The following is a 26002-nucleotide window of genomic DNA, read 5'->3' as shown; positions in this document are numbered from 1 at the left end:
AAATGTTGAAGAAAATAGTTTTTCTAACTGTTATATAAAAAATTGTGCCGGGCGTGGTGGCGCACGCCTTTAATCCCAGCACTCGGGAGGCAGAGGTAGGAGGATCACCATGAGTTCGAGGCCACCCTGAGATGACAGAGTTAATTCCAGGTCAGCCTGGACCAGAGTGAGACCCTACCTCGTAAAACCAAAAAAAAAAAAAAAAAAAAAACAAAAGAAATTGTGCAGGGCATGGTGGTGCATGCCTTTAATCCCAGCACTTGGGAGGCAGAGGTAGGAGGATCACAGTGAGTTTGAGGCCACCCTGAGGCTTCATAGTAAATTCCAGGTCAGCCTGGGCTAGGGACCATACCAAAAAGGGGGGGGGGAGCTGGAGAGATGGCTTAGCAGTTAAGCACTTGTCTGTGAAGCCTAAGAACCTCAGTTCAAGGCTCGATTCCCCAGGACCCACATTAGCCAGATGCACAAGGGGGCACATGCATCTGGAGTTTGTTTGCAGTGGCTGGAGGCCCTGGCGTGCCCATTCTCTCCCTCTCCCCCCCCCCCGTCACTCTCAAATAAATAAACAAAAAAAAAATCAAAAAAGTATTTATGATGCTTGGGCTGGGAGATGGCTTGTGATTAAAAACACTTCCTTTCACAAGCCTGATGAAAAAAAAATGTAAAGTGGAGCTAGAGAGATGGCTCAGTAGTTAAGGCATTTGCCTGTGAAGTCTAAGGACCCAGGTTTGATTCCCCAGTACCCAAGTAAGCCAGATGCACAGGTGGTGCATGCATATGGAGTTTGAAGTGGCTGGAGGCTCTGGCATCTCTCTCTCTCAAATAAGCAAGATAAATTGTAAACTAAGTATACACAAGAGAAACCTTATATAGTGACTTATTTACTTCACCAGGCAGATTTGAAAGGTAGGACAGATGTGCACCAGCAGGCTGGGGTGCAGCTCAGCACACACCCAGAAAGCACACACTGATACTGTGCAAGGCCCTGGCTCCACACCCAGCGCACAAAAGAGTTGTCCTATCTAGTCACGTATTTTCAAAATGTGTAAAAGTTAGTGAGCCTAAGGAGAAAAAGAGTCCATTACCATACTGTGAGATTCTTAAATCCCCACTTTCAGTAACTGTCAAGACAAACACCAACATAAGGGAGAGGGGGAATAGGTATAGATTTGAGTAACAGTGTCTAAGTCTGGTGTAATTGGCATGTAGGAAAATATTTTATCCAAAAATGAAAATAGCACACACATATGAAATTTAAAAATATTTTCTGATTGGGCTAGAGAGATGGCTTAGCAGTCATGGTGCTTGCCAGGTTCTATTCTCCAATACTCATGTGAGCCAGATACGCAAGGTGGCGCGTGTGTCTGGAGTTCATTTGCAGTGGCTGGAGGCCCTGGTGTGCCCATTCTCTCTCTCTCAAATAGAAAAGAAAAAAAAAGAAAAAAGAAAAAAAATTATGAATATGTCAGGGGACAAATAACAACAAGCAATAAACACATAAAAAAGAACGTGAATGAAAACAGAATGTCTAAACTTAGTGGAGCAGGAGGGTTGTGGTTGGTTCTGGACAGGTTACTACAGTTTACAGCAAAATCAAACATACACTCAGAACAAGACACAAAATACAAGAAGCTGTGTTTGAAAGAGGAGGCCAGGGAGATAATGTCCAAAATTATTCCCAAGCTGATGGAAGACAAGCACTCGTATATCAGAGAAATTCTATGAATCCCACGCAGGAAAAACACCCAGAAAAATCCAGCCAGGAATGTCATACAGCTGCTGCAAACAGGGCTGGGCAATGGCTCAGCAGTTAAGGTGCTTGCCTGCAAAGTCGACTAGCCTGGGATCAGTTCCCTGGCACTCACATAAAACCAGCTGCAAAAAGTGCCACAGGGCAGGAGAGATGGATCAGTGGTTAAGGTGCTTGCCTGCGAAGCCTAAGGACCCAAGTTCCATTTCCCAGTGCCCATGTAAAGCCAGATGCACAGTGGCGCATGAGTATTTGCAGTGGTTAGAGTCCCTGGCACGCCCATTCTCTCCTTCTCTCTCACTCTCACTCTTTCTCTCTCCTCTCTATCTCACTCTGCTTGCAAATAAATAATTTTTTTAAATATGACACAAACATCTGTATTCATTTGCAGTGGCAAGAGTCCCTGGAACACCCATGCATACATGTGCGTACACATGCAAGCAAATAAAGATATTTAAAAGTGAAAAAGCAATGGGGAAAAACAGACACATTTTGTACAAAGTTGCTTATGTTAACAAAAATGAAGTCCAAAAGAAAGTGGTCTGGCATCTTTAAGGTACTGGAAGAAAATAGCTGCCAATTTAAAGTTCTATACCCAATAAAATTTTGCCTCAACATTGAGGGAAACATAAAGGATTTTACCTGAACAGACAAAAGCAGAGATCCAGCCGCCAGCACACTTAACCCTGACACAGAAGTCTGTAGGCAAAGGAAGCATATTCCAAATGGAAATAGGAACCTGGGGAGAGAATGAAGAGCAAGGGGGGATGCGGGGTGAGTGTAAGCAAAGACCAGTCGTGTTTATCAGGGTTACCGTACATGGAGGGACTTGGAATGCAGCCTGGTGGCACAGTACCACCACCACGCACAGCTCTGGATTCACTCTCCAACACCACCAGAAATAGAACAATAAGATACTGATAAAAATGTACTTGTGGGCTGGAGAGATGGCTTAGTGGTTGAGGCGCTTGCCTGCAAAGCCTAAGGACTCGAGTTCAATTCTCCAGGTCCCACATAAACCAGATGCACAAGATGGCACATGCATCTGGAGTTCGTTTGCAGTGGCTAGAGTCCCTGATGTGCCCATTCTCTCTCTCTATCCCTCTCTCCGTCTCTAAAAATAAATAAAAATAAAATCTTTTTAAAAATGTACTTATGAGCCAGACATGGTGGTACACGCATTTAATCCCAGCACTCAGGAGGCAGAAGTAGGAAGATCACCATAAGTTCAAGGCCAGCCTGAGACTACTAAGTGAATTCCAAGTCAGCCTGCACTAGAGGGTGCCCTACCTTGAAAACCCCTCCCCCCCCCAAAAAAAAAACAAGTGCTTATGATCTTATGATGTTTGGGCTGGGAGATGGCTTGTGATTAAAAGCACTTCCTTTCACAAGCCTGATGACAAGAGTTTGATTTCCCCAAATCCCAGTAAAGCTGGACTCTTTTTGCAAGCAGCGCAGGTGGCTGTAATCCCAACATGCCAGTGGCATTTGGGAGGCAGAGACAAGCCCAAAGCTCATAGGCCAGCTAGTATGGCATTTACAGTGGCAAAACAGTAAGAGAGACTGTCTGAAACAAGGGGCGAGTTGAAGACCAACAGTCCTAGGTTGTCCTGTGACCTCCACAAATGCACTATGGCACATCCATATGGTTACACATGCACATGCAGCACACACACACACGAATTACGATGCTTGCTAGGCATGGTGGCACATGCCTTTAACTCCCAGCCCTCTGGAGGCAGAGGTAAGAGTATCACTGAGTTTGAGACCAATCTTAGACTAGAGAGTGAGTTCCAGGTCAGCTTGGGCTACAGCAAGAACCTACCTCAAAACAAAACAAACAACAACAACAAAAGCAATGAATTACAATGCTTAAGCACAGAACAAGTAGAAGGAGGAGATGAGAGGGATCCCATGAAAATTTAAAATCAGCCAGGCATGGTGGCGCATGCCTTTAATCTCAGCACTCGGGGGGCAGAGGTAGGAGGATCACTATGAGTTTGAGGCCACCCTGAGACTGTATTGTGAATTCCAGGTAAACCTGGGCTAGAGTGACACCCTCCTTCAAAAAACCAAAAAGAAAAAAATAAACTATAAAAGGAGGAGAAGTGAATACAACAAAAGTGTTTTAAGGTTTTAGCATTTTCAGGGAATCGATGTATTCTCAGACAAGTCAAAGGTGACAGGTGTAATTACATTTGCAGCTATATTAAAACAAACTGACTAGGGGCTGGAGAGATGGCTCAATGGCTAAGGCACTTGCCTGCAAAGCTTAAAGACTGGAGTTTGATTCCCCAGAACCCACATAAAACTAGATGTATAAGGTGGCACATGTGTTAACAAGGCAAGCCTTAATTGTGTCTGGAAAATAGACCAATATTCAAAGGTAATAAATAAGTAAACCTTTTTAAAATTTATTTGTAAGCAGAGAGATAAATAGAGAAGAAAAACGGAGAAGATAGGCATGCCAGGGCTTCTAGCCACTGCAAACGAACTCCAGGTGCATGCACTACTTTATGTGTCTGGCTTTATGTAGGAATTGAACCTAGGTTGTTAGGCTTTGCTGGCCAGTGCTTTAACCATTGAGCTATCTCTCCAGCCCTAAATAAACTTTTTTTGTTTGTGTTTTTGAGGCATGGTCTCACTGTGGCCTATGTTGGCCTCAGATTCATGGCAGTCCTCCTCCAGCCTCACAAAGTGCCCGGCTCTCATCCCTGTGTCTTCTCTGATCAGTATCCAAGCTCAAGGAGCAAGCTGTACTTGGGACCAGCCTGGGCTACATAAGACCCTATGTAAAAAAAGGATTCTCGGGCTGCAGGGATAGCTTAGCGGTTAGGGCATTTGCCTGCAAAACCAAAGGATCTAGGTTTGATTCCCCAGGAATGTTAGCCAGATGAACAAGGGGGCACACACATTTGGAGTTTGTTTGCAGTGGCTGGAGGCCCTGGAGCTCTCATTCTCTCACTCACCTTCTCTCTGTCAAATAAATAAATATAAAATATTTTTTAAAAAGAATTCTCTGGAAATTTTATGTAACTTTGGATTAATTCCTCAGTTCCATGACAAACCCCACCAACGAAACCTGGTGTTTTCTTTGTTGGAGTCCCCTTCCTTCCCCTCCTCGGTCACCCTCCTCCTTTCTCCTCTTCTGTATTTTCTCCATCTCCAACTCTCCATTTTCTTCTTTCCATTAGTTTTTCTGGGTTGTTCTTATGATGAACAAGTTGTCTTCTGAACTGTACTGTGTCTGCTGTTTTTCCCACCTTTTGGTTATTAAATACATCTATAGTGTAATTTTTCTTTGTTTTTGTTTTCCGAGGTAGGGTCTCACTATAGCTCAGGCTGACCTGGAATTCACTCTGTAGTCTCAGGCTGGCCTCGAGCTCACGGCGATCCTCCTACCTCTGCCTCATGAGTGCTGGGATTAAAGGCGTGCGCCACCTCGCCCAGCTCTATAGTGTCATTTTAAGTCCGCTGTACAGTTTTTCAAAGGCTCATGCTAAATGCTACACAACCTTCTGTCAAATGAAACAACAAAATCCATAACGTATGACACTTGGGTAGCAATAGCTCCGTAGTGAGCACAGCCCTGCTTGTTTACACATGACTCTTGGAGCATCTAGGGGAAGAAAAGGGTCCCCCGGCTGAAAGATCCGCCGAGGTTTGGGAGGCAGGCGCAAAGGTGTGATAGTGCAAATCTCAGCTGAAGGATGGCCATGGGCTCAGGACGCAGCTCTGTGGCACAGACTAGCACCCTAGGCTTTGTGGGCCCAGGTCCCTGTGACACCTCCTTTCCCTGAATGCCACAGATCAGCTTGGGCTAGAGCAAGACCCTACCTTGGAAAACCAAAAATAAATAAAATAAAAAAGTTCATGGGACTGGAGAGATGGCTTAGTGGTTAAGACACTTGCCTGTGACGGCTAAGAATCCAGGTTCAGTTCCCCAGAACTCACATAAGACAGCACATGGTGGTGCCTGTGTCTGGAGTTCGGTTGCAGTAGGTAGAGACCCTGGTGCGCCCATTCTCTCTCTCAAATAAATAAATAAAAATAAAATATTTTAAAAAATAAAAATAGGGCTGGAGAGATGGTGTGGTGGTTTGATTCAGGTGTCTCCCATAACCTTAGGTGTTCTGGATGCTAGGTTCTCCAGCTAATGGCAATTGGAAATTAAAGCCTCCTGGAGGTGGTGGGCTTATGGGTGTCACAGCTAGTTTCCCTATGCTAGTGCTTGGCACACTTTCCTGTTCCTATTGTCCATCTGATGTTGGCCGGGGATGATGGCTGCCCTCTGCTCATGCCATCATTTCCCCCTGCTATCGTGGAGCTTCCCCTCGAGTCTGTAAGCCAAAATAAATCCTTTTTTCCCAAAAACTGCTCTTGGTCAGGTGATTTCTACCAACAATGCGAACCTGACTGCAACAGATGGCTTAGTGGTTAAGGTGTTTGCTTGCAAAGTCAAAGGACCCCAGTTCTATTCTCCAGGACTCATGTAAGCCAGATGCACAAAGGAACGCATGCATCTGGAGTTCATTTGCAGTGGATGGAAGCTCTGGCACACCCATTCTCTCCCTCTTTTCCTCTCTCTCTCAAGTAAATAAAAATAAACTAATTTTAAAAACAGGGTCTAGAGAGATGTCTTAGTGGTTAAGGTGCTTGCCTGTGAAGCTTAAGGACCCAGGTTCAATTTGCCAGGTCCCACATAAGCCAGATGCACAAGACAGCACATGCATCTGGAGTTCATTTGCAGTGGCTAGAGGCCCTGGTGTGCCCATTCTCTCCCTCCCTCCCTCTCTCATCTCTAATAAATAAATAAAAATTAAAAATATTTTTCTTTAAAAAAACATTTATTTGAGAGAGAAAGAGAGAATGGGTGTGCAAGGGCCTTTAGCCATTGCAAATGAACCCCAGACACATGCATCACCTTGTGCATCTGGTTTATGTGGGTCCTGGGGGATTGAACCTGGGTCATTTTGCTTTGCAAGCAAGCACCCTAACCGCTAAGCCATCTCTCTATTCTCCAGCCCTTTTTAAAAAGGGTTTTTTTAATTTATTTGAGAGAGAGGGTTTTTTTTTTTTTAAAGGTATAAAAGGATACCTGATTTAAGATGTAAAATTACAAAAAAAAAATAGAATAAAGCCCTTCGTGTAACCTCTCTGAGTTCATCCCCTTCCTGCGTGCCTTATACCTGTAGTCCTGGGGTTTGTCTATGTCACGCCTGTACATGGCTTTCTAATTTTACCTGTATCTCATCCCTATACAGGTGCATAGTGCTGCCTTCTTCCATCTGTTTGATATTTTAATATATGATGTCACTTGATACATTTGCAATTCTTTTTCCCAACATTTGTGTGTGTTTGTCACTGAGTGTGGCAGAGTTCTTTGTATTATTTTAATTTATGCTCCAAATCCTCAAAAAAAAAAAAAATTCTTGCAGGTAGGGTCTCACTCTAGCCCAGGCTGACCTGAAACTCACTCTTGTAGCTCCAAGCTGGCCTCTAACTTGTGGTGACCCTCCTACCTCAGCCTCCTGGGTACTGGGACTAAAGGTGTATGCTACCTTGCCTGGTAATCTCCCAAAAATTTAAACACTTTTTGTTATGGGAAATCTTAAACATATTTAAGAAAACAAAATCTCATAATAGCTCCCCCATGTACTCACTGGGAAGCCTGAACATGGCCATTATCGCCTCTATTCCCTTTCCTCCGATGTTGTTTTGAAGTCAATCCTAGACAACATGTAACCCTTCTCTAAATATTTCAGTACATATCTCTAAAAACTAAGTGCTCTTTTCAAGTATACTTATAAGCTTTTTTAAGTTTAATTTATTTTATTTGAGAGAGAGATAGAAAGAGGCAGACAGAGAGAGAGAGAGCGCACCAGGGCTTCAGCCACTGTGAATGAACTCCAGATGCTTGCGCCACCTTGTGCATCCGGCTTGCGTGGGACCTGGAGAATCAAACCTGGGTCCTTAGGCTTTGCAGGCAAGTGTCTTAACCACTAAGCCATCTCTCCAGCCCTCCGGCCCTCAGAAATTGTCTTTTTTGATTTGTTTTTGAGGTAGGGTCTTGCTCTAGCTCAGGCTGACCTGGAATTCACTATGTTGTCTCAGGGTGGCCTCAGACTCATGGGCATCCTCTGCCTCCCAAGTACTGGGTTTAAAGGTGTGTGCCAACACACTCAGCCCTCAGAAATTTTCTTAATGCTATAAAATATGTAGTCAGCTTTTAATTTTTTAAAATAATTTATTTATTTGAAAGAGAAGAAAGAGAGGGAATGGGCCTAACAGGGCTTCCTGCTGCTGCAAACAAACTCCAGAGGCATGTGCCACTTTATGTATCTGGCTTTATGTGGGTACTGGGGAATCACACCCAGGTTTTCAGGATTTGTAAGCAAGTGCCTTTAACTGTGAAGCCATAACTCCAGCCCAGCATTTAGATTTCTAAATTTCCCAGTTTTTAAATTCTGTTTGAATCAGGTCTCTGCTTTATTGTTTTTCATTAAATATTTATTTATTTATTTTAGAAAGAGGAAGAGAAGGAGAGAGAGAGAGAAAGAAAATGGGCCTGCCAGGACATCCTACCCTTGCAGAGAAACTCCAGATGCAGGTGCCACTTTGTGTGTCTGGCCTTATGTGGGTCCTGGAGGATTGAACTCAGGCCGTCATGCTTTGCGAGCAAACGCCTTTAACCACTGGGCCATCTCTCCAGGCCCATGTTTTATTGAGTGAGCTTCTATTGAACATATCTGGGGCTAAAGGTGTAACAGGTGTAGGGTAGCCTGCTCTGCATTATTAGGTTAAGTTCTAGACTTCAGATGGCTTGCAAAGCCAACTGTTGTTTCCTCGGGTGTCCTGTTTGCATATCGCTGAAATGTCCTAACTCTGGGATGCTGTGGGGTTTGGTGTTTGTTTCTTTATTTTATTTTATGGTTTTCCGAGGTAGGGTCTCAGTCTATCTCAGAGCTGACCTGGAATTCACAGGGTGGCCTTGAACTCGTGGCAGTCCTCCTATGTCTGCCTCCCTAGTGCTGGGATTAAAGGTGTGTGCCAACACACCTGGCTTGTTTCCTTATTTTTTGCTTGCTATCGTTCTTGTTGAAAGAGTTCCTTTAACATCTTTCTTCACATCTCATTGAATGGTCATGTATTTACCCATTACTGACCATATCGAGTAAGAGAATAATACTTATTTACTAATAATTTGTGTTGAGCAAACATTGATTTCAATTATCTTACCAGCTTTTGTTCTTTCTTGAAACTGAAAGAGGGTGTGGGACAGATGAGAAGATGCAGGCTGAAGGTGCTACACAGAGGTGCAGCCGGATCCCTCGTCCAGTTACAAATGGCCCTGACTATAGAGGAAACCTCTCCTTGTCTCCTTCTTCATATTTGGCTTTTCCCCATGATCTAGTCTGTCGTGGGGCCTCTGCCAGGCCCATGCTATGGAGTGCTAAATTGATCTCATAGGGTAGGCACAGTGCTGTTTTATGGCAATTTGAATATTTTCCCTCTTCTTTTGATAAAAAATAAAAATGAGTAGAAGGGAAAATGAGGCCATTGAAGATAGTAGTGATTAGAAACATTGCTGTCATAAATGTTGTACCATTCACACCGCCATGAGCTCCTCAGCGGTACAAAAGAAGGGATCTTTTAAAAATGTTTTTAGAGGGTTGGAGAGATGGCTTAGTGGCTGAAAGTGCTTGCTTGCATAAGCCTGGTGGTCTGGGTTCAATTCTGTTGTACCCATACCAAGCCAGAAGTACAGAATGGTCATGCATCTGGAGTGTGTTTGCAGAAGTAGGAAGCACTGGTGTGTCCATTACCTGTCTCTCTCATTCATTGTCTCTCTCTCTCCTTGCTAATTAATAACTTTAAAAAAAGAATAAAAAATAAAGTGATGGGGCTATGGTTCTATGGGTAAAGTGCTTGAAACACAAGCGTGAGGACCTGAATTCAGACCCCAGCATGGTCCTACAGTCCTGTGACCCGGTGCTGGGGAGCTGGAGACAGCGTCTTACCTAGTGTGAGGACCTGAGTTCAGACCCCAGGATAGTCCTACAGTCCTGTGACCCCGGTGCTGGGGAGCTGGAGACAGCGTCTTACCTAGTGTGAGGACCTGAGTTCAGACCCCAGCATGGTCCTACAGTCCTGTGACCCCGGTGCTGGGGAGCTGGAGACAGAGTCTTACCTAGTGTGAGGACCTGAGTTCAGACCCCAGCATGGTCCTACAGTCCTGTGACCCCGGTGCTGGGGAGCTGGAGACAGAGTCTTACCTAGTGTGAGGACCTGCGTTCAGACCCCAGCATGGTCCTACAGTCCTGTGACCCAGTGCTGGGGAGCTGGAGACAGCGTCTTACCTAGTGTGAGGACCTGAGATCAGACCCCAGGATAGTCCTACAGTCCTGTGACCCCGGTGCTGGGGAGTTGGAGACAGAGTCTTACCTAGTATAGTAAAATTAGTGAGCTCTGAGTTCAGTGAGAAAACCGGCCTCCAAAAATAATGTGGCCAGTGACTGACATCTGGCTTCCACATAGGGGCACACACACATGGATCTCCATACACATGTGCCCACACACATATGAACACCCATACATATGCACACCACACACACATGCAAAACAAGAATTTTAAAAATGAAACTGTGAGATGTAGTTTGGGATTTTCTTTTCTTTTTTTGGTCTTTCAAAGTAGGGTCTCACGCTAGCCCAGGCTGACCTGGACCTCACTCTATAGTCCTGAGCTGGCCTTGAATTCACAGTGAACCTCCTTTGTCTGCCTCCCTAGTGCAGGGATTAAAGGCGTGCACCACCAAGGCCAGTGGATTTTCTGATGTTTTTAGCCTTCTGAGAATGAACTATCTTAAGTTATTATTTGACTTTCATTTGGCCTTCAAATGTTTCAGAAACATATTGTGTTCAGAAACATAGCTCTGGCCATAACTGGATAAAGCGCCCTCTCCCACAGCCACCAACAGAGCCTGAACTCTGGAGACCCAGCAAAGAAGTCTCCCACAAGGTCTCAGTGTTCAGCCAGCCTGGAATGGAGGCAGCAGGGGGAAGGGGGCAGGCAGCTCTGCCCAAGAGGCAGCGGGACAGTCACTGCATGAGAAGCCACTTTGATGACGTGTGTCCAGTTCACATGGTCAAAATATGCAGCCCGGCCGCATTGTTTCCTCTTGTGGGAGGCACTGTGGGTGTGGGTGAGGCGGGAGCCTGGCTGCCCTTGCTGGAAGGCACGAGAGCCTGGCAGCGACTGACTCAGGCCTCATCTAGTACAAGTACGGTCCTCCTGCAGAGGGAGGGCTGTCAGCTCTCGAGCTGAAGTCCAAGGGAGCCCTTTGCCCACAGCCTTGACTGTGGACATGGCGAGGGGGGCACGGCTGTGCCGCCTTCGCCGTCTGTCCTGCCATGAGTCACAGCTCCACCAAGTAGACACCCTGCAGCCGCGTCATCAGGTCAGGAGGCAGAGGTGACTTCAGCTCTCTGCCGTGGTTTAGGGCCAACACTGGTACTGGCTGTAGTTTGAGGTGACGTTTGAATCTGACACCACTGATGCCCCTTTACCTTGAGAGCCCACTCTGCTCAGCGGTGGTCAACTATATTTCACTAATTTCTTTTTTTTTTTTTTTTAATAAAGCAGGGAATGGTGGTTCATGCCTTTATTTATTTATTTGACAGAGGAAGAGGGAGAGAGAGTGAAAGAACGGGTGCACCAGGGCCTCCAGCCACCGCAAACAAACTCCAGATGTGTGCGCCCCCTTGTGCATCTGGCTAACATGGGTCCTGGGGAACGGAACTGAGGTCCTTTGGTTTTGCAGGCAAATGCCTTAACCGCTAAGCCATCACTCCAGCCCCTTTTCACTAATTTCTAATAGGAAGGGAAATGGCCCCTGGGTTGAAATCAAGCACAAACTTTGAGATTTTGCCTTAACAGAGAACTTTGGGAAACAAAAGACTACAGTGGAGACCATGAACCACAGCTTTACCCAACAAACCAGAGAAGTATGTGTGCATTGCTGACATTCATTTGCTAACTGGATTTTGTACGGCAGAAAATCAAGTTTTCCTCATTTTTAATTCCCCATAACACATAACATAGGGAGGATTTAGTAAAACAAGGCTGAAGTAATAAATTGGGAAGGTGTGTGGAAGAGCCATGAGATCCTAGTGCAGAGCCCGGCAGCCGGGGAGTGGGAGAGGCCTTGTGGGAAGGGCCTGATGAGTTGGGTCTCAATGGGTAGATGGACTCCAAGATTGAAATGCAGGCGGTGAGCTATCAGAATTTCATGGTATTTGTGTGTCAGGCATTGGGCTGAGCATTTGTCTGCCTAATCTAGTTATACCCTCCCAGCAACCCGGTGAGAAATGTGCTATCATCATTTCATTTTAGACCCGGAGATACTTGTGTTAGATAAAATGATTTTCTCAAAGTCACACCACTGACACAAAGACTAGCTTTTTTTTAAGCTGGGTTTTGTGGCACACAACTTTAATCCCAGCACTTGGGAGGCAGAGGTAGGTGGATTGCCGTGAGTTCAAGGCCACCCTGAGAGTACATAATGAATTTCAGGTCAGCCTGAGCTAGAGTGAGACACTACCTTGAAAAACCAAAAAAGAAAAAGTAGCTTTTTTTTTTTTTTTTTGCAGGGAGGGCCTTTTTGAGACAGGATCTCATGTAGCCTAGGCTCACCTCCAATTCTATGTCGCTGAGGATGACCTTAAACTCTCAATCCTCCTGCCTCCACCTCCCAGATTCTGGTTACAGGTGTGTGCTACCATGGCTGGCATTGGAAGGGTAGCTCTTAAAGCCAGGGCTATCCTGACCCTTATTCTAGAAGTAAATTCAGTGTTTCAGTGTTTGGAAAAACATGGGCTGTGTTGTGTAAACATCGTTTGTCGGGAGAACAGAGTGTGTGGCTGGCAGAGAGAGCAGAGCGACCCGGCTCTTCCGGTGAGGAAGACACGAGAGAGGACCCTGGTGCTTTGGAAGACAGTGCAGGCTTACGTGCTTATTAGTGCACTGGCTCAGCCAGGCATGTGCTTTAGGAAAACAAGTCAGTGTGAGGGGCAAGAAAACTCGTGAGAACCAGTTAGGTGACTGCTGGAGTCATTGGTAAGGAAGCCAGATGGCATACATGACTCCAAGAACATTGACTTCCTCCTGTCAACTAGATGGAATGGTTTCACTTTAAGAAAAAAGGAAACTAAAAAAAGCATATAAATTTGAGAATAATTCTTAAGTTTACAAATTGTACTCTATCATAAGCTTTATAAATGGCATTTGGGCCTGAGGTGATGGCTCCTCCTTGTAATCCCAGCATTCAGGAGGTTGAAGAGGATTGTTAAGAGTTTGAGGCCAGCCTGTACTACATATTGAGTCCCAGGGCAGCCTGGACTATAGTGTGAGACCCTTCTCAGAACACACACAGAGTGTTGTTTAAAGAACCTCCTCCACGGGAGTCTTTAGGAGTTTCGTGAACTGCTCTGAGCTCAGGTTTAAGGGAGCGCACATCAGTGTCATTACCCCCAAACATCCCCACACCTAAAACCCTTTATGTACGGATCTCCACTATTTCTTCTAACCCCTATGAATGGCACTAAGTGGTATTGTATATCAAATAATTTCCTAAAAGAGTTCCATAGAGACAGAAACCAACAGAATTTGACCCTGGCAAACTCCCACAGACTTGCTTCTTGACTGCTCCAGACCACTGTGCCAGCTCACATTCACTCTGAGGCACATGTGACGTGATGACACGGGGGCGCCACTTGCTCATGAAGAAGCAGATCTAATTTTCCATTCATGAAAAGAGTGTCCCTCTGAGTTCCCATGTTGAAGTACAGAATAAATACTCAAAACTGAATTTCCTGTGAGGTCTCCTCAGCACCCCTGGGGTCCTGGCAGCAGCCCTAGAAGCAGAGCCTGAGGGAACTGCAGCATAGACTCGCAGCTGGGACGCAAAAGCCCACAACTCCAAGCAAAACTGGAGCAGGTGGGGTCTGGAGAGATGGCTTAGCAGTTAAAGCACTTGCCTGCAAAGTCTAAGGACCCAGGTTCAAATCCCCAAGACCCACGTAAGCCAGATGGACAAGGTGGCACACACATCTGGAGTTCATTTGCAGTGGCTGGAGGCCCTGGCGCACCCATTCTCTTGCTCTCTCTTTCTCTCTCTCTCTCTTTCTGTTTCTAATGAATAAATTTAAAAATAAATAAATAAATAAATTGGAGCATTTTGGATTTCAGATTAAGGATGATCAACCTATAAAACTGATGCAAATTTTTTAAAATTTGAAATAGTTTTGGTCCCAACTATTGTGGATAAGGGACATTTGACCTGTAGTTTTTACATCTTTGCACTAGGCAGCATCTTATTTGTTGCCCAAAACATGTAATTATTTAAGTATAGGAGTGATGATGTTAAAATAAAGTTTTATATTTTAGTGATATATATTAGATGTTTGCAATTGAAAGTCTAATAGCTGGGATTTACTTCAAAATAGCCCAGAATGGAGGAAGTCAGGGAGGATGCAGGTAAAATGATAATGGCCTTGAGTTGATTGCAGAACTGGATAATGGGAGTCATTATACCATTCACTATGTTCTGTAAATTAGTGAATAATTATTACCTTCACAAAGGTCTACTTTTATAGATGCTTGAAATTACACATGTTAGACATGTGTAATTATAGATGTACATATATATTATGTATGTTTGAAAATGTACATAATTTTTAAGTGGCTACTCTTTTTTTTGTTTGCTTTTTGAGATAGGGTCTTTCTTTAGCCCAGGCTGACCTGAAATTCACTAGGTAGTCTCAGGCTGACCTTGAACCCACAGCAATCCTTCTACCTCTGCCTCCCAAATTTGCAGTGGGTAGAGACCTTGGTATGCCTATTTTCTCACTCTCTCTTGATCTGCCCCTCTTCAAATAAATAAATAAATATTTTTTAAAAGAATTATAAAATGAGGGCTGAAGATATGGCTCATCAGTTAAAGGTGCTTGTTTGCAAAGCCTTACAGTCTTGGTTTGAGTCCCCAGTATCCACGCAAAGCCACATGTACAAAGTGGCACATATATCTAAAGCTTGTTTGCAATAGCAGTGTGCCTGGCATGCCCATTCTCTCTCTCTCCTTCTCCTTGTTTCTCAAATAAATAAATGTTTTTAAAAGAATTATAAAATGAGATGTTAAGGACAAGATATGAGATGAAAGAATATGAGCTAACTTTTCTCAAAAGAGTGGCAAGGGCTGGTGATTATCTGGGGTGAGATTTGGTATGAGAAACAGCTAAACTCAGGCACCCACAGCAGTTCCCTCTGCAGGCTGGAAAACTGTGTCATGTTTTTTTTCTTCCTATAAAAGAGAAATTATCTAAAGCCAGATGTGATGGCACATACCTGTAATTCAAGCACTTGGAGATAGGGACAGGGAGACTGGGAATTCAAGCTTGACTACATAGAGAGCTGGAGGCCAGCAGGGCTACATGATGCCCACCCTCTAAACAGCACATCCTCAACAACAAAAAATAGTCACAGTTTAGTCTCAGGGTAGAAAAAGGAGCGAGGAGAGAAGTGGGTGGGGAACAGATGAAGACGGCCCCCACCTTCACAGGTGACCCAGTTGATCCTCAGTGGTCTGTCCCCAGCTGGCTGTGCCCATCCAAGTGGCTTCAGCAAAGCTCTCCTGCTGAGTAGGTTAACTTGCTACCAGACATTGTCTACAACAGTTGCAACTCCTCTTTTAGCATAAAGTAGAAAATTGCATTGCTGAGAAAGGTCACAGCAGTGTCTTAAATGTGATACAAAGGCCTTGAATGTGCAGGGACTGAGTTGAGGTCACAGAGGCCATTAGCAAGGCTCACAGAGCCCACATCTCAACAGTTCAGTGCAGCCAGCCAACTCCCAAGTCCTAGAGACAGACTCTGTGGGCTTTCTCAGAGGACTTTTAGCCTGATGGGAATCAGTTAATTGAATAATCCATTTGAGAACTGTAATCTCTAGCTTTGGCTTCAAAAGGAAGCTTAGAGAGGGTGGTTTGTCTCTCCAGCTAGTGACTGAGTGAATCACTGTGGGGCCTGCCTGATACTATCAGTCCCTCCCAGCTCTGCACTGAGCCTGACCTGTGCTCACAGTAAGGAAATGAAGTGGGCCGTGAAGCACAGTCATCATTACTTAAGTACCTTGTGTGCGGAGCTGGGATTCCCTAGCTGTGAAGGAAACTTTCTCATCGGAGGTTTTGGCCCCACTGAGCAGGGACGGGGAGCTCCCGGGTGCTAGGATGTCCACCTCTGAGGAGGTCCCAGACCGCAGGGACTTCAGGGTCCTCTGCCTGGATGTTTTCTTTAGTAGAAACCTTTTGTACAAGCAGTAATTGACAAATGCAGCTTGGATGCCACAGGTAAGATTTATTGGATTATTGGAAATTTTTTTCCACTAAATGAACATCAGACACTTGTTTCTGCTTCCCGCAGGCCCCCAGGAGTGGAGAAAATGAGAGTGAATGGGGCATGTCGAGTTATTTAGGCTCTTAGAATCCTAGGCGGGCTCTGAAGCCTCCTTACTTCCTTAGTGGTAATTTTTCAGTAAAGATCGGAGAATCATGGCTGGCGGGTGCAATTAGCCACCCTGTGGTGTGATCCCCAGTCCAACAGGAGTCCTTGTTTTCTCTTCTTGTAGCAGAGGACTCCGTCCAGGGCTCCTTACTCTGTGTGCTCCATGCAAGACTCTGGGAACGAGATGAGGTTCCCGTCCTTGCGGCCAGCTGCACTTCCTCTGCCAGATCCTCAGCCCCGTCCAAACCCTGCTCACCTTCACGTGGGCCGCGGCTGCCCTTCGCAATTGGTCATCAGGCATCAGAATGACTGCTTGGCTCTTAAGTAATAATAAGCAGCTCCTTTACATTTTTATGAGCTTTGAGCTTCCCAGAAGATTTTTAAATCCAATAAGTGATAAATACATTGAACAAAGAAATGTGACATACCTTAAATCTGGAATGAAGTAGAGAATTCAGACCCACTCTGAGAGCCAGGCCTGGTGACGTAGGCTCTAATCCTAATACTTGGGAGGCTGACACAGGAAGATCGGCCTTTCAAGGCCTGCCTGGAGCTACCGAGAACTCAAGGCCAGCCTGGGTCACTCTTAGTGACCCTTTGTCTTTAAATTAAAAAAAAAAACATTAGGGTTGGAGAGATGATTCAGCAGTTAAGGTACTTGCTTATAAGCCTATTTCCCAGTACCCACATAAAGCCAGATGCACAAAGTGGTACATGCATCTGGAGTCTGCTTGCAGTGGCTGGAGGCCCTGGTGTGCCCATTCTTTCTTTCTGCCTCTTTTCTAAATCTCTTTCTCTGCTTGGAAGTAAATAAACAAAAATAAAACATTTTAAAAAGGGCTCAGAATGTAGCTCAGTGGTGGAGTGCCTGCCTAGTGTGTGAGAGGCCTCTCCGTGGCCCAGAGTCCAACCTGGAAAAGAGAAACCCACCCGAAACCTCGCAGCAAGCCTCAGGGCCAGGGCCGTCGCTCACTCTCTTCATGACACAGAGCTGAGACCTGGCACCCACTGCGGGAGCGATGCCCACTGGGGGTTCACATGCAGAAGGCACTGCTGACCTTCAAAAGAGAACTTCAGCAGGGCAGTGATGTGGGCCAGGCACCCAGGATGTGGACGTGGATGTAACCAAGAAGTGCTGCATAAACAGGCAGTGTCTAGGACCCTGAGGGGCGCCGTGTCTGTGCAGCCGGTGTGGGAGGCACGGTGGAGCCACTCACTCAGGAGGGACAAGGCCCTCTGTAACCCCAGTGCTTGCAGGAAGCTGGAGGCTGAGGCAGGGAGAGCTTGAGTTCGAGGCCAGCCTGCAATACTTAGGAAACTCCTGTCTCAGAAAGCGAAAAATAAAATAACATTACAAAATAAATAAATAAATAGCAGCAGCTTCCATTATGATTTAGGTGTTTCTTTTCCTCCACACAGTCACCTTAAGAGGACTGAAATGTACCTGTATAGTCACTAAGAATTTCTGATAAATTTCAAACCCCACTTTAAATAGTCTGAAAATAAATAAATAAATAAATAGCTAGTCTGGATGGCTGAGCCCATGTTCTCCCAGAGCCCTTGAGTAGAAACTCTCCTTATTTGCTCTTCTGTCATAAAACACTCACTCAGGGGCGAAGGGAGGACGGCTCAGAGCACAATGTGAAAAGTACTTGGAGCCGTTGCCCTGTGCATGAGGCCAGCCACTGCCTTTGTCCACACGTGCAACAAGATGAGAAAGAGCTGTACCTAGAGCCCTGCCCTCGTCCTCAGGTGGTTCCACTGATGCCACCGCTGCGTCCTAGCCACACCACCTAGCCCAGTTCCTGTGGGGTCTCATAGACATCTAGCCTGGCGTGGTGCCGTGGCAGTGTGATGCTACTGGACAAATCGAGTGCATACACTTACCTGTACACATGCAGAACACACACACACATGTCCTGTGACAAGTTCTCTAGGGTCAGGTGCCATCCTCCCTCTCCTACGCTCACCAGGGCAGAAGTCTCCAACAGCAGAAACTGGTGTGAAAGGGAGGCTTGTGGGCAGCTGTGCCGGCTGCTCTCAGAACCAGGCTGCGCCAGGGCAGGGAAAGGCGGCCAGATCTCAGCCCAGGCCCTCCCAGCCTCGCTCCGTGTGGGGCTGTGTCCTCCTGGAGGAAGAGGGCCTTTCCTGAGGTACTTAAAGGCAAGTTTCACTGTAGCCCACACTGGCCTCAAACTCACTCACAGCGCTCCTCCTGCCTCAGCCTCCCGAGTGCTGGGATTAAAGGTAGGTGGATGCCATGGCGCCCGGAGACTTGTAACATAGTGCTAGTGATGTAAGTATACGCGACCAATGGCTCACATGAACACGTGGCATCTGGAAGTATAATCACAGACGATATAAAAATGGCTGCCTATGAGGGAATGGCAGGAGGGAAGAGCGGGACTCAGGTAAGACGTCCACATACGAAACATAAGAAGGCCCAGTTTGGACTGATTGTAGTGTGATATGCCATAAGAAGTGACATTATCTTTAACATTTTATATCTCAGGACTAATGAGTTAGAAGAAATTAAAAATTAAGTGCCCAGAGGTGGGCTCGGTGGCACATACCTTTAATCCCAGCTCTTGGAAAGGCAAGGTAGGAGGATTGCCATGAGTTCAAGGCCATCCTAAGACTACATAGTGAGCTCTAGGACACCCTGGGCTACAGTGAGAACCTACCTCAAAGAAACAAAAACCTTATGTGCCCTATAACACATCATCTGAGGCTTTCTTCTACTCACCATTGACTGCCAGGATGGCTTAACTAGTATGATCACTGCACTTTAATAATCTCAATGACAAAACTTGAAATCTGAAGCTAGATGTGGTGGCATACAACCTTAGTCCTTTAATCCCAGCATTTAGGAGGCTGATGTGGGAGGATAGCTGTGAGTTTGAGGCTAGCCTGGGCTACATAGTGAATTCCAGGTCAGCCTGGGCTACAGTGAGATCCCACCACAAAAACAAAAAAGAAGCCAGGCATGCACTAGCCCTCAGGAGGCAGAGGCAGGAGGATTGCTGTGAGTTTGAGCCCACCCTGAGACTACAAAGTGAGTTCTAAGTCAGTCTGAGCTAGAATGAAACCCTACCTTGAAAAACCAAAAAAAAAAAACAAACAAAAAAAAGGAAGTAAGGAAGGGAAAAAAAGGAGAGAAAGAGAAAGAAAGCAGGAAGGAAAGTAAGGGAAGGAAGAGGACTGGAGAGATGGCTCAGTAGTTAAAGGCACTTTCTTGCAAAGCCTGCTGGCCCAGGTTCAAGTCCCCAGTACCCATGTAAAGCCAGATGTACAAAGTGTCACATGCATCCAGAGTTCCTTTGCAGCAGCAAGAGGCCTTGACATGTCCATTGTTCACTCTACCTCTCTCTCTCTCTCTTTCTCTAACAAATAAAAATATTTTAAAATAAAATGAAAATAATCTTTGTATAATCTCACACCATGTTTTTTTTTTCTTTAGTTTTTCGAAGTAGGTTTTCGCACTAGCCTAGGCTGACCTGGAATTCACTATGTAGTCTCAAGGTAGCCTCAAACGCACAGCGATCCTCCTACCTCTGCCTCCCAAGTGCTGGGATTAAAGGCGTGCGCCACCATGCCTGGCTTTCTTCCCACCATATTTTTCAGATGTCCTGAGATAGGTCTTGGTCAGGTTTTGGGTGCAGCTTAAACGAAAACAGGGCCTAATATTCTTCAAAACAGAATTTGTTCAGTAGTTGCCTGGTAAGTATGAGCTAGGTGAATGTCCTGCTGCAGTCCTTTGGCACCTGTTGCTCAGGTGGTGTGCCAGGCGCTATTAGGCCAGGGTCCATTCCTCCTGGGATGCAGCCCCATACAGGTGGTACTTAGTTTCAGCTCAGTCAACACCTCAGTTGTTCAGGGTGTAGTGTGAACGACCATGGGAGGTGTCCTTGCAAACAAACTTCCTCCTTTCTCTCTTCCGCTAGGTTTCCACTGTTTGCAAAATCTTTCCTGGTTGGTGCAAGAAAGGCAGGCTCAATTGGCCATCCTAGTCTCTTAAGTGGGTCGTCCCCATGCTCTCCTGGAACCTTGCCACTCTAAAGGTAGAGTCTGATTCACTCCTCCTGAGTCTGGGTTGGCTTGGGACTTGTACCCAACAGAGAAAAACAGACACTGTGATTTCTGAGATTAAGCCACAAAAATGAAAATACATAAAGCTGGGCATGGTGGCACACGCCTTTAATCCCAGCACATGGGAGGCAGAGGATTGCCATGAGTTTGAGGCCACCCTGAGACGACATAGTGAATTCCAGGTCAGCCTGGGCTAGAGTGAGACCGTACCTCAAAAAACCAAGAATATAAAAAGGACAAAAGCCAAAAGAAAGGAAAATAGAAACCCTTGTATTTGTAGGGCTAAGCTACATCAAAGAAGCCTGATTAAGTGTGTGGCTTAGTCAGGCACTTGCCTAGCTGTGTATGGCCTTGGTTTTGATGACCGGCACATCCTGAGAAAAAAGCTGGATTTCTGACACTGCAGTGCTGTCAGACACCCAGCTACGGTGAGTTGCCGTGTAGGTGCCGTGGGCAGCACTCCTGCTTTGGGGTAAACAAACCCGCCTTCATCAGGTGCTCCTAGCTCACAGGGGTGACGTCATTACGGACGCTGAATCTTCCCGCAGAGATGGAGTGTGGAGCAGCAGGAAGCCCCACTGTGCCAGCTCTGGATTCCCGACCCTTCATAGCATCAGTGTGCACAGAAAACTGGCTGTTTTTGTGTTTTCTGGACGTTCTTTTATGCCAATACTTTGCAGTGTTCTGTTGAAGAGCCCTAGCAACTAAAAGACCCATTATTCTCACCAGTGCCAAAAGGTAGGACAGGACAGGCATGGTGGCACATACCTATGATCCCAGCCCAGAGGGACTGAGGCACAAAGAGTGCCCATGAGTTTGAGGCCAGGCTGGGCTACAGAGTGTGACTCGGTCCCCCACCTGAAAGGAGGGATGCTAGAAACTCAAAATGAAAAATCAGGGGCTGAGGAGATAGCTTGGTAGATAAGCATCAGCCATGCAAGTGTGAGGGATAGGGTTTGCTTCTCCAGTGCCCATGCAAATGCCAGGTGAGCCACTGTGCCCACTTGTAACCCCAGAGTGCAGATAGGGGTCCCTGGGGCAAACTAGAGGAGCTGAATCAGTGAGCTCTGGGCTCCGGTGAGAGATCCTGCCTCAGTAAATGTGTCCTTGCAAACAAACTTCCTCCTTTGTCCAGGAAGTCACCTGATGTCAGCCTTTGGTCTCCACATGCGTACACATGCGTGTGTGCCCACACCTACACACAACTAACTACACATGAGAAGCCTAGATGGGTGTGGTGGAGGATCAGGAGTTGCAGGCCATCCTTGGCCCCCTGAGACCCTGCCAACAAGGAGGAGGAAGAATCACGGTTCATGGTTAATCCACTAGCTGACCGTGGAAGTTGGAGCGTGTTTAGCTTTCAGTCTGAAATATGTCTGTCTGTCAGCAGAGAAATGGGCAAACAGGCTGCAGGTGCCCTGCCGACGATGCACCCCGGAAGGGGTTTGCCGCGCGTCCTCCTGCCTTGAGGAACTGTTCACTTCTGCTGCAGTTGCTGCTCCTGCTCGCTCTGGGCTCCGCCAGCCCAAAATAGAAAGTTCTTCCAGCGCAACGCAGGGAGGGAGGTTTAAATGTATCAGTTCAGATAACAAAGGGAAGCCTTATCCTAGCTGTTCTCGGGCAGCAAGGAGGGGGAGAGAATGGCCGTTTCACAAGGACGAGTGATGGCACTGCCAGTGGCTGGGACCAGGAGACAAGCCTCCACTGTGGTCAGCTGGGCTCCTTTCCCGTCCTGGCTCCCTCACTGCCTCTTCCCAACTGCGTCACCTCTCTCAGGACATGGGAAAGCAGCTGAGCCACTGGCAAAGCAGTTCCAGAAATGTCACTGAAGTCATCAGACTGGGGAAAATACTCAGAGCCCAAACCCTTTTCTCAGCTTTCAGAGGGATTGGTCTCTTGTCCCCAAGCAAGCAGCCTGCAGTCCCTTTTCTCCCAGCAAGTGGTGAAGCAGCTTCAAAAGACCATCCTTGAGATTGTGGGAAAGCGGGCATGCTCACCCATCACCAGGGAGGAGGGAGCCATCCTTCTGTCTGCAGAGCAGCCCGACAGCACGGGTCTCAAAGCCTAGTCACAGGAATGCCAGAGGTGTGATCCCTGGTCGGAGCAACAAGTGATTCCTTAGAGAAATACGCAGGTAGCAGGAGACATTCCCATTAGTGCCCAGAAGCAGTGTGCAGAACCTCTCAAACCGCCCCGCTGATCACTGCAGAGTGGAGATCAGATGTGTATTCCTGCTTTGGGAGGCGTACGAGTCAGGGGTCTCTAGAGGACCAGAGCTGTTAGAATGAAGCGTATGAAAAGGGAATTTTTTGCATTAGCTTACGGCAGTCCAACAATAGCAAGTTGAAGGCCTGGAGGCGTCCTGGAGAGACGCTGCTCTTCAGTGCACAGCGAGCAGCACAGGCAGCCAGGTGAGGGGGGGATACGTTCCCTCCCTGGGGGAGGGGCTCACCCTGGGGAAAGGTTAGTTAATTCTTCCTAGAAGCAACCTCAGAGACCCACTTATGAGGAATGTCTGCAGATTCCTAAACAGATCAAGTTGACACAAACTTAACCATCACAGAGTGTTTTGTATCCATCATCATAATGAACCACAGCAAAAGTAATAATGTGGGGCCAGGCCCACATTAATGGTGGCGCACGCCTTTAATCCCAGCATTTGGGAAGCAGAGGTAGGAGGATCACTGTGAGTTCAGGGCCAGCCTGAGACTATATAGTTAACTCTAGTTCAGCCTGAGCTAGAGTGAGACCCTACCTGGAAAAACTTAAAAAAAAAAAAGCAATGTTGTGGACAGCTTTTTTTTTTTTTTTTTTTTTTTTCTGAGGTAGGGTCTCACTCTAGCCCAGGCTGACCTGGAATTCACTCTGTACTTTCAAATTGGCCTTGGACTAATGGCAGTCCTCCTACCTGTGCCTCCCAAGTGCTGAGATTAAAAGTGTGCACCACCATGCCCAGCCTATGAGGATGAATTTTAGCAAATTAGTAAGTGTAGAAATAAGTCCTAATGACTACATACAATATGATATCCTTTATATAGATTGAAGTATAATTTTTAAAAATCATTCAGGGCTGGAGAGATGGCTCAGTAGCACTTGCCTGCAAAACCTAACAATCCAGGTTTGATTTCCCAGAAATCAGATGCCCAAAGAGGCACATGCATGTGGAGTTTGTTTGCAGCAGCTAGAGGCCCTGGCAGACCCATCCTCTGTCTCTCTCTGCTTAAAATAAATAAATAAAATATTTTTTAAAAAATCACTCATTGGCCCAGTATGGTGGTGCACGCCTTTAATCCCAGTACTCTGGAAGCAGAGGTAGGAGGATCACCGTGAGTTCAATGCCACCCTGAGATTACATAGTGAATTCCAGGTCAGACTGAACTAGAATGAGACCCTACCTCAAAAAACAAACAAACAAACAAACAAATCACTTATTGGGCTGGAGAGATGGCTTAGCAGTTAAGGCGCTTGCCTACAAAGCCAAAGGATCTCAGTTTGATTTCCCAGTACCCATGTAAGCCAGATGCACAAGGTGGCACATGCATCTGGAGTTCTTTCTCTCTCACAAATAAATAAAAATTAATTTTAAAAAATCACTCATTAAGCCAGGCATGGTAGCTCACGTCTCTAGCACTCAGGAGGCAGAGGTAGGAGGATCGCTGTGAGTTTGAGGTCACCCTGAGACTGTTCCAGGTCATCCTGAGCAAGAGTGAGACTGTACCTCGAAAAACCAAAACAAGAACAACAAAATCACTCACTAGGGGTGTATATAGGTACAACTAAACTATGTAAAAAGGGAAGCAAGGCCATGACTTGGGAGTCAGGATGGCCTTCTTGAGTGGGGAGGACAGACAGATGGGAGGAAATCTGCTTAGATATTATTACTGTCATGTAGCCACAGATACTGATATAATTAATTAATGAACTTGCCACTAATTAACAAAGTGAGGCCATCGCCAGTTACAAATTATGAGACTGTGTCATGAACCAAGGATTAAAGTATAATTCTGTGTACTTGATATCACCAAAACAGTAGCAGGGTAGAGCCTCTGGTGGATGTTATTCCACTCATAAGCATTTCTTTCGAAATTCCTTTTGTAAAAATACCAAAAAAAAAAACACATTTCTTTTATAAAAATACACACAAATTTTGAGCAATGACATCTGACATGGTACTATATGTACAAATATAGCTATAGGAAAGTACCAAGCTAATAAATTATAAGTTAGATAAATTGGATTATATCAATATGCCAGAAAAGTGAATATTTGAAGATTATTTTCAAATAGTACCTAAGCTCCTGAGAACGTGCTCACATCATTACATGTGAAAAGTTACATGACGTGAGCCTTGTTTTCAATTCCCCCTAAGTAAATACATGCACATACACACAAAAATCTGGGATGTACTTGTCGTCATAGCACTTGGGAGGCTGAAACAGGAGGATTGTAAGTTTAATGCCAGCCTGGCCTACATAGAGGTACTTGCCTCAAAAGGTGGAGGGAGGTCAAGACAAAAGGCAAGAGTGGGGACACACATAGATATCAAAATGATAGCATGTCTCTCTGGATGTTATAGTCGTCTCTTCCTTGCACTTCCATTGGCTTGTAAGTTTTCTTCAGTGAGCATTCAGTCTCTTCTAATCACAGATGATTTTTATCATCAAAAGAATTACCAATAGCTCATGTAGATGGAGTACTTGTTATAAGCTAAAAGCTTAAAATAACCCTATGGGAATGGTGCTATTATGAACGTCCCCCTCCCGTGTTACAGATAAGAATACTGACGTTTAGGAGCACAGAGATTTAACAAACACGGTGCCTTATATCGAGGATTCCACAGGCTGTTCAAAGTAAGGGCCTGGTAGTAGAGAGGGCCATGCCAGAAAGCGCGATCTCCCTGAGGACAGGGCTAGGGACGGGACGGCCTGCAGGGAGCCTGAACTCCACACAGAAATAAATCCCTGAGGTATTGATGCCAGAGAACACACCAGGCAGCGAAGAGAGAGCAGACATGAGCCGCCAGGACACCAGTGACCCTGGGGTTTCTGATGAAAAAGAGAGCTCAGTGATTGGAAAGTCGGGTGGTTTTACTCATGGCTTGGCCAGCTCTGACTCCCACCAGCCCTTGAAGCCCTTGCTTTCCAGAGTCTTCCATGGAGAGGAGGGTGCAGTAGGGACAGAGCCAGGGACTTAGCTGCGGTCTCTTCTCATCTCTCATGCTTTAAATATAAGCTCTGATGTGACCAAGGCGCCAGAGATAACATGCCTTTCTCAGGCTAAGCAGGCAGGATCTGGTATCCAGTTTGGACAAGATAGTGGAAAACAGACTCAAGGGGAAAAAATCTTTTGGCCTCAGCATTTACACATGGGAATTGAAGAATCTGACACCTTAACATTGTCAGCAAATGTAGGCATGGTTTCCTATGTCTGCTCCAAACATTGAGAATAGACTAGATATGATTTAAGATGGAATGATTTTTAACAGTTAGTTCTTCTCTTCTCAGCCGAAGAATTCTGGGTTACCCTTCAAGACGCAGCTGAAGTGCCAGCTTCCGCGGGAGCCCTTCCCAGACCCCCCGTAGCAACGCCGTCTATCTTCAGCACGTG

At 45.9% G+C, this 26002-nt stretch overlaps 1 protein-coding gene across 1 annotated transcript in view; it reads left to right on the top strand.

Annotated features, from left to right (window-relative positions):
• Nucleotides 1–26002, top strand: part of Cdkl3 (cyclin dependent kinase like 3) — an 80826-nt gene extending 54824 nt beyond the window's left edge. The window contains exon 13 of the mRNA XM_045153673.1: nucleotides 25900–26002. Within this exon, the coding sequence (XP_045009608.1) occupies nucleotides 25900–25977 (78 nt within the window). The 3' untranslated portion in view covers nucleotides 25978–26002. The remainder of the gene's footprint in view (nucleotides 1–25899) is intronic.

This window comes from Jaculus jaculus, chromosome 6, assembly GCF_020740685.1.
Source record: "Jaculus jaculus isolate mJacJac1 chromosome 6, mJacJac1.mat.Y.cur, whole genome shotgun sequence".
Taxonomy (NCBI): Eukaryota; Metazoa; Chordata; class Mammalia; order Rodentia; family Dipodidae; genus Jaculus; species Jaculus jaculus.
The sequence above is the reverse complement of the archived record's forward strand: the minus strand, read 5'-3'. Positions and strand labels throughout refer to the sequence as shown.